Here is a 16,657-nt window from a genome sequence, read left to right on the forward strand (position 1 = left end):
GACAGCTTTTACAGCAGGTGGGTTGGGGTCCAAAAGTGGGTTGTGGGTCCACTCTGAATGGACCGCAAGTGACTCACAAAAATGTCAAGTTTGTCAAAAACACTTTTTATTTGTAAGGACAATGAATTTCTGGCAAAGAGTTCTTGTTTTGAAGTGCCATTTCCTCCTGTGGAGTGAGCAAATAAAAGACAGCTACTTGACAGAGACAGTGAACGATCTCAACGACATGGCCAAATGCAAGTATGACGCTAAATGTATTGAACTATGTGGATCTTGAACTAATGACTAAGGAGAAACCTGGACCCTGTGGCTGGACCAGTTGGGAACCACTGGCCTAAATGTCATATTCGACGTCTTTATAGCCCCATTGCTAGCAGGCTAAAAAAAAAAACTACCTGAAACGAACAAAACAAAAACATCCAAGTACTCTCTGGCCCGTCCTTGTTAAATGTTTTGACTGCTTAACATTTCAGTCAAAATATATAAAAAAGAAACACTCAATAAAATGCACCTGGGCTTTTTAAAAGTGAAGAAAACACGGCAAACCAATGCTGAACACGATTCAAAGTAAGGACACACAGACACATGTAGTTTATGCAGTGTCACACAGCGATAATGCATCAACACCTCATCTATTTTCCCCATGCATACACGCACCTCATCGTCTTATCACTTTTACACAAAGGACAGCTTGACACATTTCACACATCAACACCTCCTGGGTCCCAGAGGGGGAGGCAGCCCCTTCTATCTCCATGGACCCATTTGTGCAAGAACATCTGGGAACTTTTCAAGAGGATGTTTGTAGGATTTAGAAGCGACTAATTAAGGATCACTCATTCCGTAAACTGTGACACTGTGGGGCCTTCGTCAAAGCCTCCACTGAATGTTGTGTTTCTCGCCGGCACGTTCACAGTTTAACATCGTTGTGAAAAGACGAGAGAGGCAAAGTGTAATGTGAGGAAAGATGTGGAGCGCTTAGGTGAGTGCGGTGAGCAGCCTATCACCCGCGACGGCCTTTGCCACCTTCCAGCAAGGCTCGTCAACCGCTGCCCGGGCGGACTGTCGGCTTAACACGGCCTGTCACTTTGGATCTGAGTAATCACCACAAGTCATCCACGGAGAATGAGAAAGAGAGGGAGGAGGGATGGAGGAAAGAATAAAGGAGTGCAGCGATTCGGGTACAGAGGCCTCGCTGATCAGATGTGGGAAGCACATCGTTCCCTTGCCTGAAAACACACACCTTTAGTTCGATGCATTTTGACATTGTGTGTGTGCATGTGTGTGTTTTGTAACAGAAGGACAGTGCAGCTCTTTGTGTCGCAGAGTAACAGCTGGCACAGTTTTGTCTTGCATCCTTTCTCCACCGGCTTTCCTCAACAGTAGTTTGCTTTTTAAGAGTTAATATCTCCAGCACGGCACAGATTAGGATGATGTTTGTTTGATAGAGTGTCTCCTGTCAAGTTTTTATAGATGCTTCCTAATAGATATTTAAGGAGATGCTGAGGTTGAGATACATTTCAAAAGAAGCAGAAAAAGCCGATGCTGCAGTTATATGAGCTTAATGTAAGCTTACAAGCATTCATAAGTCCTGCAGTCTTGCCATCCGGTCCATCACATCTGTCGCCGCCTATAGAATAAGCAAGTGTGTGTCTACGCATGCTCGCGCTCTGCTGTGACTTATGTGGGTCATCGATGCCCTACGGTACGGCATGCCCGGTCCTGTAGTGGAGGTGTGCTGATGTCAGGTTGCATTTAGCAGGTCAGGATGATTAACCAGGGATGTGTCCTTGTTATTACAGAGAAGAGCCAGAAGAAAGAAGCGTTGATCTGTTAAATTAGGAGATGGATGGAGAGAGGTCGGTCTCGGGTACTCATCACTAACAATGATGGATAGCGGGGGGCAGCAGGGCATCTTGGAGGCAGTTTTGTAGCCTGGTATTGGAAACATTAACTGGGAATACTGATGTTAAGCAACTAAGAGTTGTTCCCTCTGTGTCGATATGGTTGACTTTGCAAATACGCCTTGTATACTATATAAATACACACTATCAATATTCAGAGACATCTTGTTTAAGCTGCACACTGCTAGCAGCAGCTGTTACACATCTGCTTTCTGGATCTATAATTTGTGTTTCACAGCTATAGAGTCCTGGATTGAACTTAACGTGCCTGGTGTCAGTTTCCCACTCCTACAGGGATGTGCTACCATGCAAAATCATAGCAGTAGGATGTATCATTTTATCATAAAAAGTTTCCCACCTTCTCAATGCAAATGATCATCATGTATCAGTAGGAAGCAAAGCTCATGGTAGCATAAATTCAAATTATTTGCCTTTGCGGGCTAACGCTTGCACTGCTGTTACTAGATAGAAAGTTTAAAGGCCACACAGTCTCCTGAGAGGTGGAATCCACAACAACTGGACTTGCCTGCAGTCAGACGTGCTGTGTTCAAGGGCATCTTTCTGTGTTGTAGTACCAATAACTGGAAACAGTTAGACAAGTCTACACCATAGACTGTATAAATAATAAACATAGCCACCATGACGTTACCCATTGGTTTGTGGACTCCCATTTGAAGCCTCATGTTCCTCATTTCGACTGTCGTCATCCTGGTTTTTTGGAGACAGAAATTACCATATTTGGATGAGATGCTGAAGCTGTGGAGGAGCAGTGGTTAGATCTGACTCATAGATTGTAGCAACGCCTCGCTGCCTGTCATCCAAGCAGCTTCGCCCTAAATATGTGCAACTTTAGACCTTAATAAAATGCAAACAGGTGAGGTATGTGAAATTTCACCCCATGTACAGTTAGGAGAGTAACTGCTTTTGTACCAGGCTGTAAACATGTTTATTTCCGTTGTAAAGTTGGGCTTTTTAAAACGGGCGTCTATGGGTACTGACTTGCTCCTGGAATCTGCCTCAAGTGGCCGTTTGTGGAACTGCAGTTTTTGGCATTGGCTTCATTTTTCAGCCCTGGATGATGCCGCTTGCTCTACACAGCAACAAAATAGACTTTCAAATATAAACTTAATTCTGGACACAACCCTCACATATGGTCATGGGTAGTGACCGAAAGAATGAGATCGCAGATACAAGCGGTGGAAATGAGTTTCCTCCGTGGAGTGGCTGGGCTCAGCCTTAAGGCCCTGACACACCAAGCCGACAGTAGGCTGTCGACCAAAGTTGGGCCGTCGGTTTGTGCCTGTTGGCCTAGTTTTTGTGGTGTGTCCCGCACTGTCTGCACTTCAGCGTCGGCGGCTTTTCGGCCGATTGAGCATGTTGAATCAGTGGAGGAGCTTGTCGGTGAGAGAGACCACTCTGATTGGCTGTTCAGGTTTAATTTCCTCGCCCCTGTAGCGAGTGAATCTGCCTGTAGTGAAACTGGGGCTTTGGAGATAAGGTCAGGAGCTCGGACATCCGGAGGGAAGCACTGGAGGGATTACATATCTCATCTTGCTTGGGAGCGCCTTGGGGTCCCCCAGGAGGAGCTGGAAAGCGTTGCTGGGGAGAGGGATGTCTGGGGTGCTTCGCTCGGCCTGCCGCCGCATCCCGGCCCCGGATAAGCAGATGAAAATGGATGGATGGATGGATGGATGGATGGATGGATGGATGGATGGACACTTGTACACTTGAGCAACCAACTATCTTTTAACTGTCTTATTGTTGTGTTGTTGTTGTTTTGTAGCATATGTATCAAGGACACCCTGGAAAGCTCTATTGACACAAAGAGGGTTAGGGTTAGGGAAGTAAAGTAAATTGATTCACATACACACTAGGGTTGCAGCCATATACCGGTTTGAAGGTATACCATGATATAAAGGTTGACAGTTATCATACAATGTACATTTGCATATCTATGATATTGAAAAAAATGCAACCGGACTTTGAATCTCCTTTCTAATTTAGTTATTTTCTAAGGGGAAACTTTTTACACATAATTCCATCAACAAAATGGTTTCAGGTTTAAATTATAGTAATAAAACGTGTGTTCAACCAACAAAAACCTGTCCGTTTTCATTCCTGTACGGAACATCCTGACTGTAATAGTAATAATTCTTTAATACCATGAAACTGCAATATTTTCTGGTATGGTACTGTGAAAATCTCATACAGTTGCAACTCTAATACACACAAGAAAATTGAAGTATTAGTGTGTCTCCCAGCCAATCATGTTTCACTATATTTTTAACTGATATGAACAAACCTTTTATAGCTTTGGAAATCTTCAATAACTTTGATTTAGTTGTTGATTCTGTATGAGAGTGACAGCAGCTTGTGTATATTTCTGTGTGTGTGTGTGTGTGTGTGTGTGTGTGTGTTTGAGCAGCAGGGGTGCGCTCACATGGGTATTGCAGCCTAGTGTGGGGAGGAAAACTCTTTTCCTGAGCTTGGGAAAAAGGAAGGAAGCCATCTCCAGTAACCAACACACACAGTAGTACTCCTGCTCCTACATACAGTAGGTCTAGGAATAGACTCTGACTTCTGCACATGAACACCCCCACCTTGCACAGCCTGTCTTATTATTTTTAAATTCACATTTTATGCATCGCCCATAGATTATGGGGTGACCACCATGACTAACATCATCGCTGCTCAAAATATTTCCAGTGTAGGTGGCCCATGGTTCATGCATTTGGAATAAAGCAACTGTCTCTTATAATTTCCTTCCCCTACTGGAGGGTTACCAAGATATCCTGCTTTTCTCTGGTCCACCCCTGTAAACAGGATGCTCACGTGGGTGTCCCACCCATCTCCCTGCTTCCTTCACTGTGCATTCCCATGGCCAGACTGAAGCGTTTGCCTCCATCCAATCATCCCACGTCCATGTGAGATGGTTGTAAACAGCAGCATCCGCACGGGAGAAGCTTACTTCTCTTATCACAAAAGCAGCCCACTCAAGCTGTCTGTATTGTCCTCCCTCCACAATATCTCTTGCTGTTTTTGGTCCATCCACATTCGGGATGGGGGGGCAATTAGATGGATGCACATATGGAGATGGTTAATCACTGTCACTGTGTCAGTGTGTGCATGTCAGCAAGGGGAAGAGGAGGAGTAGAGTGTGTGTCTGTGCATATGCTCGTGTGGGAGAGAGCACGTTCCAACAAAAGGCCTAAAAATAGTAGGAATATACCCATGTGACATATTGAGGCTAAAAGCTTGTGAATAATTTGTCTAATGCAACACATACCCCCTCCCAAGCTCAGTCATGAAAATATGCGCCTGCTGGTTACCTCTGCCAGCATGCGAAGTTGGAAGGGGGTAACACGTCTGTTCAGTCACACCAGTCAGTTTTTATGACTGTTAGCAAGATGGATTTGGAGGCAATTTGGCAGACGACCTAAAAAACACTTGATTAGATTTTGGTGGTAATCTGGAGGTTACGATTCAGGTGTGCCTGTTATGCTTTTTAATGTCTTACCTCCTTTTATGTAGGTTTAGAGCAGATACATTAAAGCCCCTTTCTCACTGGACAAAGATCCACTGACACCCACAAACATCTAACTTTAGTGTGAAAGGTTACAGTAAGCATTGATTCCCAGGAGAAATGACTGCAGTAGTCATGGATATTTATCAGCTCCAGCTCTGATCGGCAGTGATGGAAACATGAAACCCAGGTGGACATACTGATTGTTGCCCCTTTTCCGTAACGTCTGAGACAAATTCTGTCCAACTTCATCCAAGCAGAGCTCCGACATCACTCTAAATTAGTCAGCACCGAGTTTGAAAGCGAGATTGAATAAATAACAAGTATAAAAACAAGAGGTAACCATTGTAACATATTTCCTGGCCTTCATGCTGCTTTCTGTTTACTAAATGAGTTTTCCATTGCGATTATGACATTGAACATGATAATGGAAATGGAGTTTGTTGATTTTAGGCTCATGCTGCTCAGTATTTCTCTTAAAAATCATATCTTCAGTTTGCTTCCCTATCTCCTCTTCCTTATCTTACCGTCCTCATGTTTCCTCTTAAAGAGAGTTCAGTCCCCAGTTTAACTTGCTTATCTAAACCACCTATTTGGAAGTCAAAATGAAAGTTGACACCTGTTTTATTTGTCCGTTGCCTTGTAAAAGTATTTGTGTGTCAGACGAGGTACGCTGGTTCAAATTTAAAGGAATTACAGACATTTTTAACTTCAAATACTTTAATTATCTAATTGCTGTGACTCTGTAGTTGTCATGTGCTCTTTGTTTTAAAGCTTTGACATGAGAAATGGACGTTGGTGCAAGAAATGTTAGATACCATTTCAGAAAACACTGTGCACAGTGTAATGGCCTTTTAAGTGTATCCATTGATTAATTTTGTGAGTTAGTTGATTTGGATGTCAGTAGCTCAGTCCATAGGGACTTGGGTTGGGAACCAGAGGGCCGCCAGTTCAAGTCCCCGTCCGGACCAAATATGGAGTACGGACTGGCAGCTGGAGAGGTGCCAGCTCGCCTCCTGGGCAGTGCCAAGGTACCCTCGAGCAACCTCCAACTGCTTGGGGCACCTGTCCATTGGCAGTCTCCTCACTTTGACATCTCTCCATTTAATGCATGTATAGGGCGTGTTTGTGCATGTGTGTCTATTTCAGCCCTGTGTGTGTATGACAACAGAGTAGAAGAATGTCCCCTCTGAGATTAATAAAGTATATCTTCTTCTTTCTACATTTGGAAATGCTGCAGTTTGCGTTAAATATCTTTCTTTTGGGATTTTGTTCACAGATGTAAAGTTGGCTAACTAATATTCCTCTGTCCGAGGATTGGGAAAGTGAAAACTTGTATGTAACTATAGTTAAAAACGCCTTTAAATATTTAAAAATGGCAAGTATTGCCAAATGCAATTTTGGCAGACTTTAATACACCAACCTGTAACTACAGTAAAATAAAAATGAATTTGGGATATTACTAACGTCTTTAATTTCCTCATAGCTCATTAAAACATATTTATCCATACTTATCTCTAGATTATGATTGCCAGCAGCTTTTGATTACTGCTGCGAAGTGACGGCAGACTGCCAGAGCACAGAGAGAAATTATGAGAAACAGGTTATGCTGCTTAAATTGTCATATACAGTATAAAAGATAGCTTCACAGCTTTGTGCACAGTGTGAACAGCATTGGCTATAATGAGACCGTATTTAAGTTGGCATTGTCTGTAGACAGGTTTATAAATAGCCCTTCACATAAAGGAGTAAGACATATATCTTATTCCCTTGGGCCACCCACTTGTTTTCAGGCAGTTTAAAGACAAATGGATTTTACTTTTACGTCATTGTTATTTCAAAAGTGTTCACTGGCCACTTCATATGGAGTAAATATTAATGCTACATGGCGGTATTATGTTATACATGCTGTTGGGATGATGTGGTGTGTGTGACTTGATGATGGACTGCCAAACATTGTTGCATTCTCACAGTAGTAAGTTGTAAGACTGCTGCAGCTTTACATGTTGTACAGTAGTTCAGAGGCTTGCACTCTTCTGCATGCCCTCCAGTTATGTATTATAGTCTCTGCTGTTTCAGCATACCAAGACATCTCGCTCTTGTAGTCAAACACGAGTCCTGATCAACGTTTAACAATGGTGTTATGTGACACACTCAGCATTTAGTCAAAGCAGATATCCTTTTGCAAACCAGGCTATTGATTCTGTTGTGAACACAAGATTAGCTTGTAGTCCAGAGGAAAGGTCAGGGCTCGGTGGCTGTGCTGGTTTCAAAATTGAATTCAGCTGTGTTTATGTTAGTGAAAATCATTAGAATAAAGTATTGTCGTGACCTCAGGTTTAGCCACATCAGCTCAAACAAGCAGACCTCTGGTCAGAATGTTATTACACTGTGCTGAGCGTGTTGGATGTGAGGAGCGTGCAGCACAGTACTACAGTACTGCACAGGTCTTACAGTTGGCATGTGAAAGACCTGAATTATTTAAAGCCATGCAAGCGTGTGCAAGTTCGCACTTGCTTTAACCTACTGACTCTTTCTTCCTCTCTTTAACTCACCTCCGCAGCCCCTCTGCTTCAGTCTGCGTGTTTGCAGTGAAGTGAAATATGTGTGAAAGAGACAGTGCAGGATGGATGTAGTTAGTTTACAGTAGGCCACGGGATGTGAGATATTTTCTAAGGCCATCTGTCGCTTGGAAAAGAAAAACTTCGTACACCACTCCATGAATCTCTTGGCCGAATGGGAAACCAGTGAGGTTAAACATGCTGCGAGCAAAAACACACAAAGCCATAGATAGAATGGAGAAACCGAAAGCCAGGCGAGCCGGACAGATAGAAGAGGAACGACGGGGGGAGGACAGCGCATGCCAGCCCGGGGAGGTTTTTTGCGGAGGTGGAGGTAGACAGAAAGCAGGTGGATGTTTAGACAGAACGATAAGACAGCCTGGCTGACAGAACGCCTGATAAGCAGCCTGACTGTCAGGTTTGGCAGGCTGGCGGTGAAGCGAGAGAACAGGGCATGGAGGAGAGGCAGACAGATGGGTAAAACTGAATAAAGGCAGCTCAGAAATTGTAAAAGAATAATTTAAAAGAGGTGCACCTGGTATTGAATTTCAGACTCTATTAATGTTGAGCTGCACTGAATGCAAATCCAGACTATTCAATTCCATGTGCGAAGTAGGACATCCAAGGCAGTGGTGCTGAATGTATTTGGATCTTATGCTAGCCTAGCATTGTGCTCTCACCACGGCTATTGTGGTAAGAGCTCTCCTGCTAACCATTGTTGGTATATTTCTCAATTTGTGGCATTATTTAGCGGCTAGCTGCACAGATTAGTTTTAAGCAGCTGTCCAGACTCAAATAGCTCAACAACTATTTGATGTATTGTCATGAAAATGTGCACAGCTCCAAATTATGATATGTCCAATACCTCGGTTTGTGACCAAATACAAGGGAAACAAATGGCATTCCTGTAGTTTGTGTTTGGTACCTATTAGCAAATGTTGCTAACATGCTACATTATACCTGCTAAACATCACCATAAAGCATTGTCATTGTTAGAATGTTTGCATGCTAATGTTAGCATTTAGCTCAAGGCACAACTGTGTACAGTGGTCTTACAGAGCCAGTAGCATTTAGGAACAATATTGCTCTTTATATGTTACTTGATACAACCAGATTTCATTTACCTACCAGGGTTTCCTATTATAGAAGGATTGGCAAGATATTCTTGAGCTGCACAACATTTCCTGCATTCTGTCGGCCATCTTGGAGAGATTTGTGTTGCGCTGACAACACCTGGCCAGTGGGGGGGCAGTGTATGGCACGACACACTAGGGTCCACTATAGTGACTTAAACTACAGCATCAAAACCCATGCATATAAAAGAAAATGGCGTCACATAGCTGTCTACTGCAGTGACCACTGTTTATACCTTTGAGTAATCTTTGCAGGATTTGTCGATTACATTTTATAAACACAACATTCAGACTTGGCCCCTCCTCCCGAAACGCTACACTCTGCAAGATACTGTTGGAACGTAGCATTAGCTGTAATGGAAAAGCCCATACTTCAGCAAGCTAACTAAGCTAACAGCTGGTCCCTACCTATCCAACACAAAACAGGCCAACTCTATATCAGTCTTCATCACATCCTCTCCTTTAGTGCTCGGCAGTGAAAATGAAAGTGAAAGTCAACCTCAGATTCACTCTGTCGGCTTGGAGTTTCTCTTCGCAACATTTGCACTTTACAGGGGCTTGGTCTGCAATTTTTGTCACAGCTTTATGGATGCACACTGCTTACAGTCTGGCTGGCACCTGGTCACTACCTTTTTTATTAAGTCCTGACCTTTACACTGGGATACACCCACAGAAATGTCCTGACCAGAGCAAAATAAGAAGGGGATAAGAACATACAGGCAGAGGGCAGGGTTTCTGCAGATACATATACCATCACACACTTCTAGGGCATCATAAGTGATGATTGAGAGAGGTTACTTTTGCATATTTACATTGTTTTTAAGGAAAATCCTGCAGAATATACCTTTAATATATGTATAAGTGGTATCGTGTACCTGCCATGAAACTACTATTCAAAGAAAATCACTTTCAAATTCTTTTTATTCGCTGTTGGGATGCTCATTATTTTCCTGTAACAGAAACAAATAATTTGACAGGCCCACTCTGAGGTCAGGTCTACAGTGCTAACCACACAAAATCTCTTTTTCTTCGTTCCAGGGAAGCCCCAAAGCATCGAGAGCTCAGAGCGGGTCCAGCTGTCAGGGACATACAACGTTCGGAAAGGGAAGCTCCAGCTACCGGTCAACCGCTGGACCAGACGGCAGGTCATCCTGTGCGGCACCTGCCTCATCGTCTCCTCCGTCAAGGAGAGCCAGACGGGGAAGATGCACATCCTGCCGCTCATTGGAGGAAAAGTAAGTCACACCACGACAGGGCATGACTGGCATCACATCATTTTATTTTTCTCTCTCTCTCTCATCCCGGTCTTTTATGGTGACGTTATGTCATTTATGCTTTGGATCATGAACTCATAATGTCATATCACCAGAGAGTGACCTGATAAGTCGCTCTTATTACCCTCTGCGAGTGTCTCCCTGTGCAGTGAAGATTGCTCACCTTTAACAACTGTTTGTAACCCAGTAATACTTCCTGCTTTGTTCATTTTAGTTCAAGGTCAAACAGAAATGATGCAAGCCAGGTTTTTTTTTTTTTTCCTTCTACAAAGTCAAAATGTTTGCAGTATTCTGCAAGAACGTTTTGGTCGATTTCTAATCTGAAGTCATAATGCTGTGTGTTTATTTCTCTCTACTTTTTTAAACTGCCTTCCAAAAAAGTGACCTTTATCCGTTTATTGCTTTATGGATCTGTTTATCTGCAGGACTACTACATAAGCTCTACAGGCTCTTCGGAAAAGCACTATCTGCCCGACCGTGTGACACAAAGGACACTTCATACTCCACCACACCCAGTTTTTAAACATTTCACACACAGCACATGACCTCTAGTCATCCATTTATCAATCCACTGGCCTCTGCATGTGTGTATTTTAAGTTTGTTTGTATATGCACCAGTATTCTATTTAAACACTGTAACTAGTCAGCCACTCATTCACAGAATCCACGTGAATTGAGTGTGACTCTGCGTGTCTAAAAAGCAGTTCCACGCTTTCGTCACGCACATGTGTTCATTGTATGATCATGCGTGCCTTATATATTGTCATGTGTGCTTCCAGTTGACTGCATTTGTCAACCTTGCAGCCATTAAGCAGCTTATTTTCTTCAGCAGAAGCTGTTTTAAATAACTAATGTATTAGGACATCCATGTGTCAGCTTTTCCTCTCCACCTCCCTTTATTGCACGACTCCTGACTCCATAGGCAGGGGGGTTGTTGTTTATATTCAGAGGGGGGTCAGAGATGTCAGACTGTAATGTCACTCCTGTGTGTCGTGCTGCAGGTGGAGGAGGTGAAGAAGCACAATCACTGTTTGGCCTTCAGCTCAGCGGGGCCTCAGAGTCAAACCTACTACGTCAGCTTTGACAGCTTCACGGAGCACCTGCGCTGGCACAGACACGCTGCTAAGGTACTGTATATGCATGTGCACGAGGGTTAGAGAAAGTGAAGGATACCATAAGCATATGCTCCCCGGTACTATTTACGGGTCAGCTGCATTGTATATCAGAACATGCGTGACTGCAAGTATGAATATATAGCACTGCACCCATAAGGATTCCGCTGCCTGTACGAGCAGAGTGTGATTGAAAACCACATATTTCACTGCCGTCCAATCGGTAGTATAAGTAAGTGTCTCTGGGTTCACTCACGAACGTAAACACCACTCGTGGCTCTCTCTCCTTTCTCTCATTTGAACTCAAGTAGGCCACAGCCAGAAAACCTCTTTTCTAAATATTAACAGGGACATGCATGTCACCAGCACCCAGAGGGCCACTCAGAATAGAAGCCTGGATAGAAGCAGCACGTGCCGCAGCGACGACTGCTGAGCCTCTAGCTAACTCCGCTCTGAAAAGCTCGAGTTCAGCGGGGGTAGATTATCTCCTTCTAATGTGGACGTTATTGCTGTCATTTCATTTTACATGGCAGCTTGCGCATTTCTATAAATTTGACTAACAAATGATCACAGTTTAACTGCTCTACTACGCACCTGCACTTAACTAGATTACACCATGATGTAACGTGTGATGTCAGGTCACTGACCTGTGGGACTTTCCCTCGACTTCTCCTGACTCCCTAATCCTAAGAAGATTGGCCATTGAGTGACATTTGACCACCTAGCTGCAGGCTACGCACACACACAGAGTAAACCAGGAAAGTCTTGTGTGGTAGTGATAATCCCATTTAACTCCACGTTTCTCTTTCTCTCTGTCACCTCTCCACTCTTCTCACTTTCCTCCCCCGCCTCCATCTAGATGGTGTCCCAGAGGATCAACTCGGTAGATCTGTCCTGCTGCAGCCTGGAGCAACTTCCTTCCAACCTCTTCTACAGCCACGACCTCACCCACCTCAATCTCAAACACAACTTCCTGCCCGCAGACCAGCGGCTGCAGCAGCTGCAGAGGTACAGTGCCATCATGCTGTATAGTAAACACACCTGAGGCTAAATTAATAAGAGGGGAATGGAAAATAAGAAAGGAGAGGATGGGCATGAGGAGGCGTTCCAGGTCGAGGACACAGTTCAGGGTGGTTTGGATGGGCTAGTTTGGGCAAGATGTGACTTGAGAAGGTTTAGCAAAGCTTAGCATAATTTGTCCACACCATGAGCTGTGCTGGCCTGTTGCACGAGGAGGGGAGGAGACGAGACACTGACACAGTGAGGTTTCACTGGACGCAGCAGGTCATGGCTGGCTGGTTTGGGCAGCTTTAGCTTTCGCCTGCAATTATCGAGCCATCGACCTGAGCAGTCTAGGACTGGGGCCATTGGCACGCGGGGACCAAGGAGGCTAGCCAGGGCCGGGCTGTACCAGGCTAGGCCAAACGAGCCCAGAGCCCAGAAGGGTAGATGAGTCTGCAGGGAAGCTTTTAATGTGCCTGGCCTCCCTCACTCTCTCTCTCTGTGGGCACCATCTGCTGCATGCTTATCATGGTCCCAGATTAAAGCCCACAGCCAAGACGTGTGTGTGTGTCTGTGTGTCTGTGTATGTGTGTGTGTGCACGCACATATTTGCATTCATGTACATGTGCACGGCTGTCACAGCCTTTCTTTCTGAAGATTATTGCCAGAAGATTTTTATCATTCAAAGTGAGTGAATTGTGTGAATCTCATGCTGGAGTATGTGTTAGCAATGTTTGCAGAATGGAGTGTGTGCGTGTGTGAGAGGAAGAGAGAGTTGCCTGCTTGTATGCAATAGAAAAAGTGGCTGCAGGCTACAGATTTGGGGTCAGTGCATACAAAGTCTTGATACAGTATGGCATTTGCCTTTTTCCTTCTTTTTTTTTTTTAAATGACTGCACTGACAGGAATGTGTGTGTACTTGTGTTTTCCTGAGAGAAAATTGTGAATGAGAAGGAGGTCATGATTTATCCTTGTCTGAGTTATCTTTTTTTTAAATCCTCAGACTATATACTTCTGTTAAAAAGATGACAATGTGAAGGGAAGTGTCTGGTTTTAAAATCTGGGTGAGTGATGCACAGCTCCCCTGCTGGTCAAGCGAGATATCATCTATTTATCTTTGCCAAACCCAACTAGGCTCATCCGCATTTGACCCAGCATGACAGAAAAAGAGGTCAGTAATGAGAAAGAGATGAATAGTTAGCTGAAAATAGAGCCGTTTGGACAGAAACATGTAGCAGAGTTACTTGAGTACTCACTTTGCCCCTGAGAGACTGAAGTCAGGAACAATAACACTCAGTGTGCAGCCTCCATGACTGTGGGTATATGTGTCATGGTGTGGACAGTTGTGTGAGCGTCTGTTTTTGTTTCACTATAAACACTGGCTTTCTCTGACATCTAACAAGGGGTCATAGTACTTTGTGTTTTTCCAAGAGGATTGGAATGTGTGAACCTGCCACATGCCTCTCTCTCTTTACTCTGTGGCCAAATACTAACTGGTGGGTAATTTGCCAATCAGATATGCATAATCAGTTGTCTGGGATACTAGCTCTCTCCTCTGGCATGGGACTGCCTTCCCAGCATGCATCCCTCCGTGAGACAGAGGTCACCACTCACCGAGGGGAAATATGTGAAGTTCCATGCATATGATTGAACCTTTGGCCTGTTTATTTACATATGTATGACAGTTTGGCAAGTTATGAAGGACATAAGAGTCACGCAAATGCAGAGAGAATGAAAGGGAGAGGGAGGAAAGGAGGACAGACCAGTGGCAGAAAGACAAAATTCAAAATGAATCATGGTATTTAAGGCCAAGTGAAGTTATTAAAGTTGCATTCATTGATTTTTTTTGGCCAGCTGGGGGCAGCAGAATAAGATAAGAGCACAATATTGACATATTTTAACCCAATAAAGTTGATACGGTGAGAATGTTCGCAAGCTTATTTACATTCAGCTGACAGAGAGCAACATTAGGATTCATTTAGAGTGTGTTTCTGCTCGCCTAATGAATCTATGTCCAATATCCACTCTCCCTTTACCCCTTGTTAGCTTTTCACCAACTCCTGAGAAATGAGGGGTGATGAGTTGTAGCCTGTCTTAATCCCTGCCCTTTTCGATCGGTGCTCCAGTAGCAATTAATCAAGCTTGGGACACGGCAGAACCTCGGTCAACTTTCCCCCTTCCTGTTATGTTAGTTACCATTATGCTATGTGCTAATCTCATCTATATTGCAAAGAAAACCAAGATTTGAAGGTGTTTAAAGATGTGGCCAGGAGTCCGTCACAATCTTCAAGGTCACATTTCATTATATAAAGTCACATCTTAGTTAGCTAAATGCCCAGCTGACGTACAGCTACATCAAGAGCAGTAATCTTAATGTCAGGTCACCAATGTCAGCAAGCTTCCTCCATTCATTTTCCATAACTGCTTATTCGATTGGGTGTACTGGGGGTGCTGGAGTCTATCCCAGCTGACATTGGTTGAGAGGCGACAACCATTCACGCTCACACTTACGGCCAATTTAGAGTCACCAGTTAACCTGCATGTCTTTGGACTGTGGGAGGAAGCCGGAGTACCCAGAGAAAACCCCCGCTGACATGGGGAAAACATGCAAACTCCACACAGAGGAGCTCCAATGCAGTGAGAGTGAACCAGAATCTCTCTTGCTGTGAGGTGACAATGCTAACCACTGCAGCACCGTGCTACCTCCTTACTTCTGTGGTAAGGTTAAGATAGATTTGTAAAAGGACAGATAGCTTAGTTGCTGACATATTTTTAAGATGACATGATCTAAGATCAAGGTTAACGCTCCTTTGTTTGCATTATCTCTGTAAAGCTTTGTGCCGCCCCAAAGTAACTTACGTAACTCTCTTTAGTAAGGATAGGCTTACGTTAGGTCAGCACCATGGCCTGTGTTCGGTAGTAAATACATAGAGTACTTTACTGATCTCCAGAAAGGGAAAAGGGGACACATACCCAACCGTCTTGGAGCAATGTTGACTCATAGTCTTGTCATCCTTTGTCTCTACTTTTTCCTTTTCGCTGAAACCACCTTCTTATTAAAAGATAACATCATGAATATATCCTTCCATTGCAGACTGTAGCCCTTGCTGTTAGCTTCTTGAAACTATATAGTCTGATGCCCAGGAACTCCCAAATAAAAACTTCTTTTTGTCAAGCTGGTCCGACTTAGCAACAGTAACGAAGAGAGGGGCGCGGCTCAGGTTCGGTCAACTAGCTAAAAGAGGCTGAAAGGCTCTGCAGACCTGAGGGGAACTGATTTGGATGATATTTTCACAGAAATATTGTTCGGTGCAGTTTTTAACCTGCATTGACTGATGTTTTGACATATTATCTCGTTATAAAGCTGTTATAGTGATCAGCAGAACACTTGCTAAATTACACCGAGTGGCATTAGCCTTTATTTGTTGCTCTGCTTTGGTCTCCACCAACTTCAACAAAAAATATCTGTGTCTTGAGCTTGCTAGAAGCTCTATTATGTTCAGCTAGTTGCTTACTTTGTCTTTCGGCCATTTTGGTGCTAGGTAGGTGCTGACAGAAAAAAACGCATCTGAAGTTTAGTTAATAAAAGTGGAATTTACGGGGTGAAAAACCAAAACAATCAGCTAAAAGGCCTCACAGAGCTGAGGGGAACTTGCATATTTGTGGGATAATTCTCTGACTACGAGCAAACCTCATCGTTACTTAATCAATTGACTGTATAAAAAATAATAAGCGCAGCTTTAAACACACCAGGAAAAGAGTAAGGCGGAAAGAGAATAGCATGAAAGGACAGAATGACAGAGCATGACACAGACAAGTCGAGAGTCTGAGGAGACAGTATGAGCATTACTCAGCACATTGCAGGGGTTGATTTAATGGTGGAATGACATTTTCCCACACACACCCCCCGCCCACTCCCCTGCAGGAGTCACCCTCAGCTGGAATTACTCGGCCAACTTAATCAATAGCCCTGACGTCTCGGTTGCCTTTTTCCTCCATCACCATGATGTATAGTGTGTGCATGTGTGTGTGTGTAACCTGTGTGTGTACAAAGGGAGAAAAAAAATCAAGTAGTGCCAGTTTCAACAGCTGCTCCAGCCCGCAGTGCTAATATGGCGCACTGCCCATCTCCGGCTTGCTGCTGTTGC

The 16,657-nt window shown here is 43.9% G+C and overlaps 1 protein-coding gene across 1 annotated transcript in view; it reads left to right on the plus strand.

The window, feature by feature from the left end:
• The window catches only part of phlpp1 (PH domain and leucine rich repeat protein phosphatase 1), a 54,888-nt gene that overhangs the window by 24,649 nt on the left and 13,582 nt on the right, over window positions 1–16,657 (plus strand). Inside the window, exons 2-4 of the mRNA XM_049598399.1 lie at window positions 10,160–10,356; window positions 11,397–11,522; window positions 12,367–12,515. Coding sequence (XP_049454356.1) covers window positions 10,160–10,356; window positions 11,397–11,522; window positions 12,367–12,515 — 472 coding nt within the window. The remainder of the gene's footprint in view (window positions 1–10,159; window positions 10,357–11,396; window positions 11,523–12,366; window positions 12,516–16,657) is intronic.

This window comes from Epinephelus fuscoguttatus, linkage group LG15, assembly GCF_011397635.1.
Source record: "Epinephelus fuscoguttatus linkage group LG15, E.fuscoguttatus.final_Chr_v1".
Lineage (NCBI taxonomy): Eukaryota > Metazoa > Chordata > Actinopteri > Perciformes > Serranidae > Epinephelus > Epinephelus fuscoguttatus.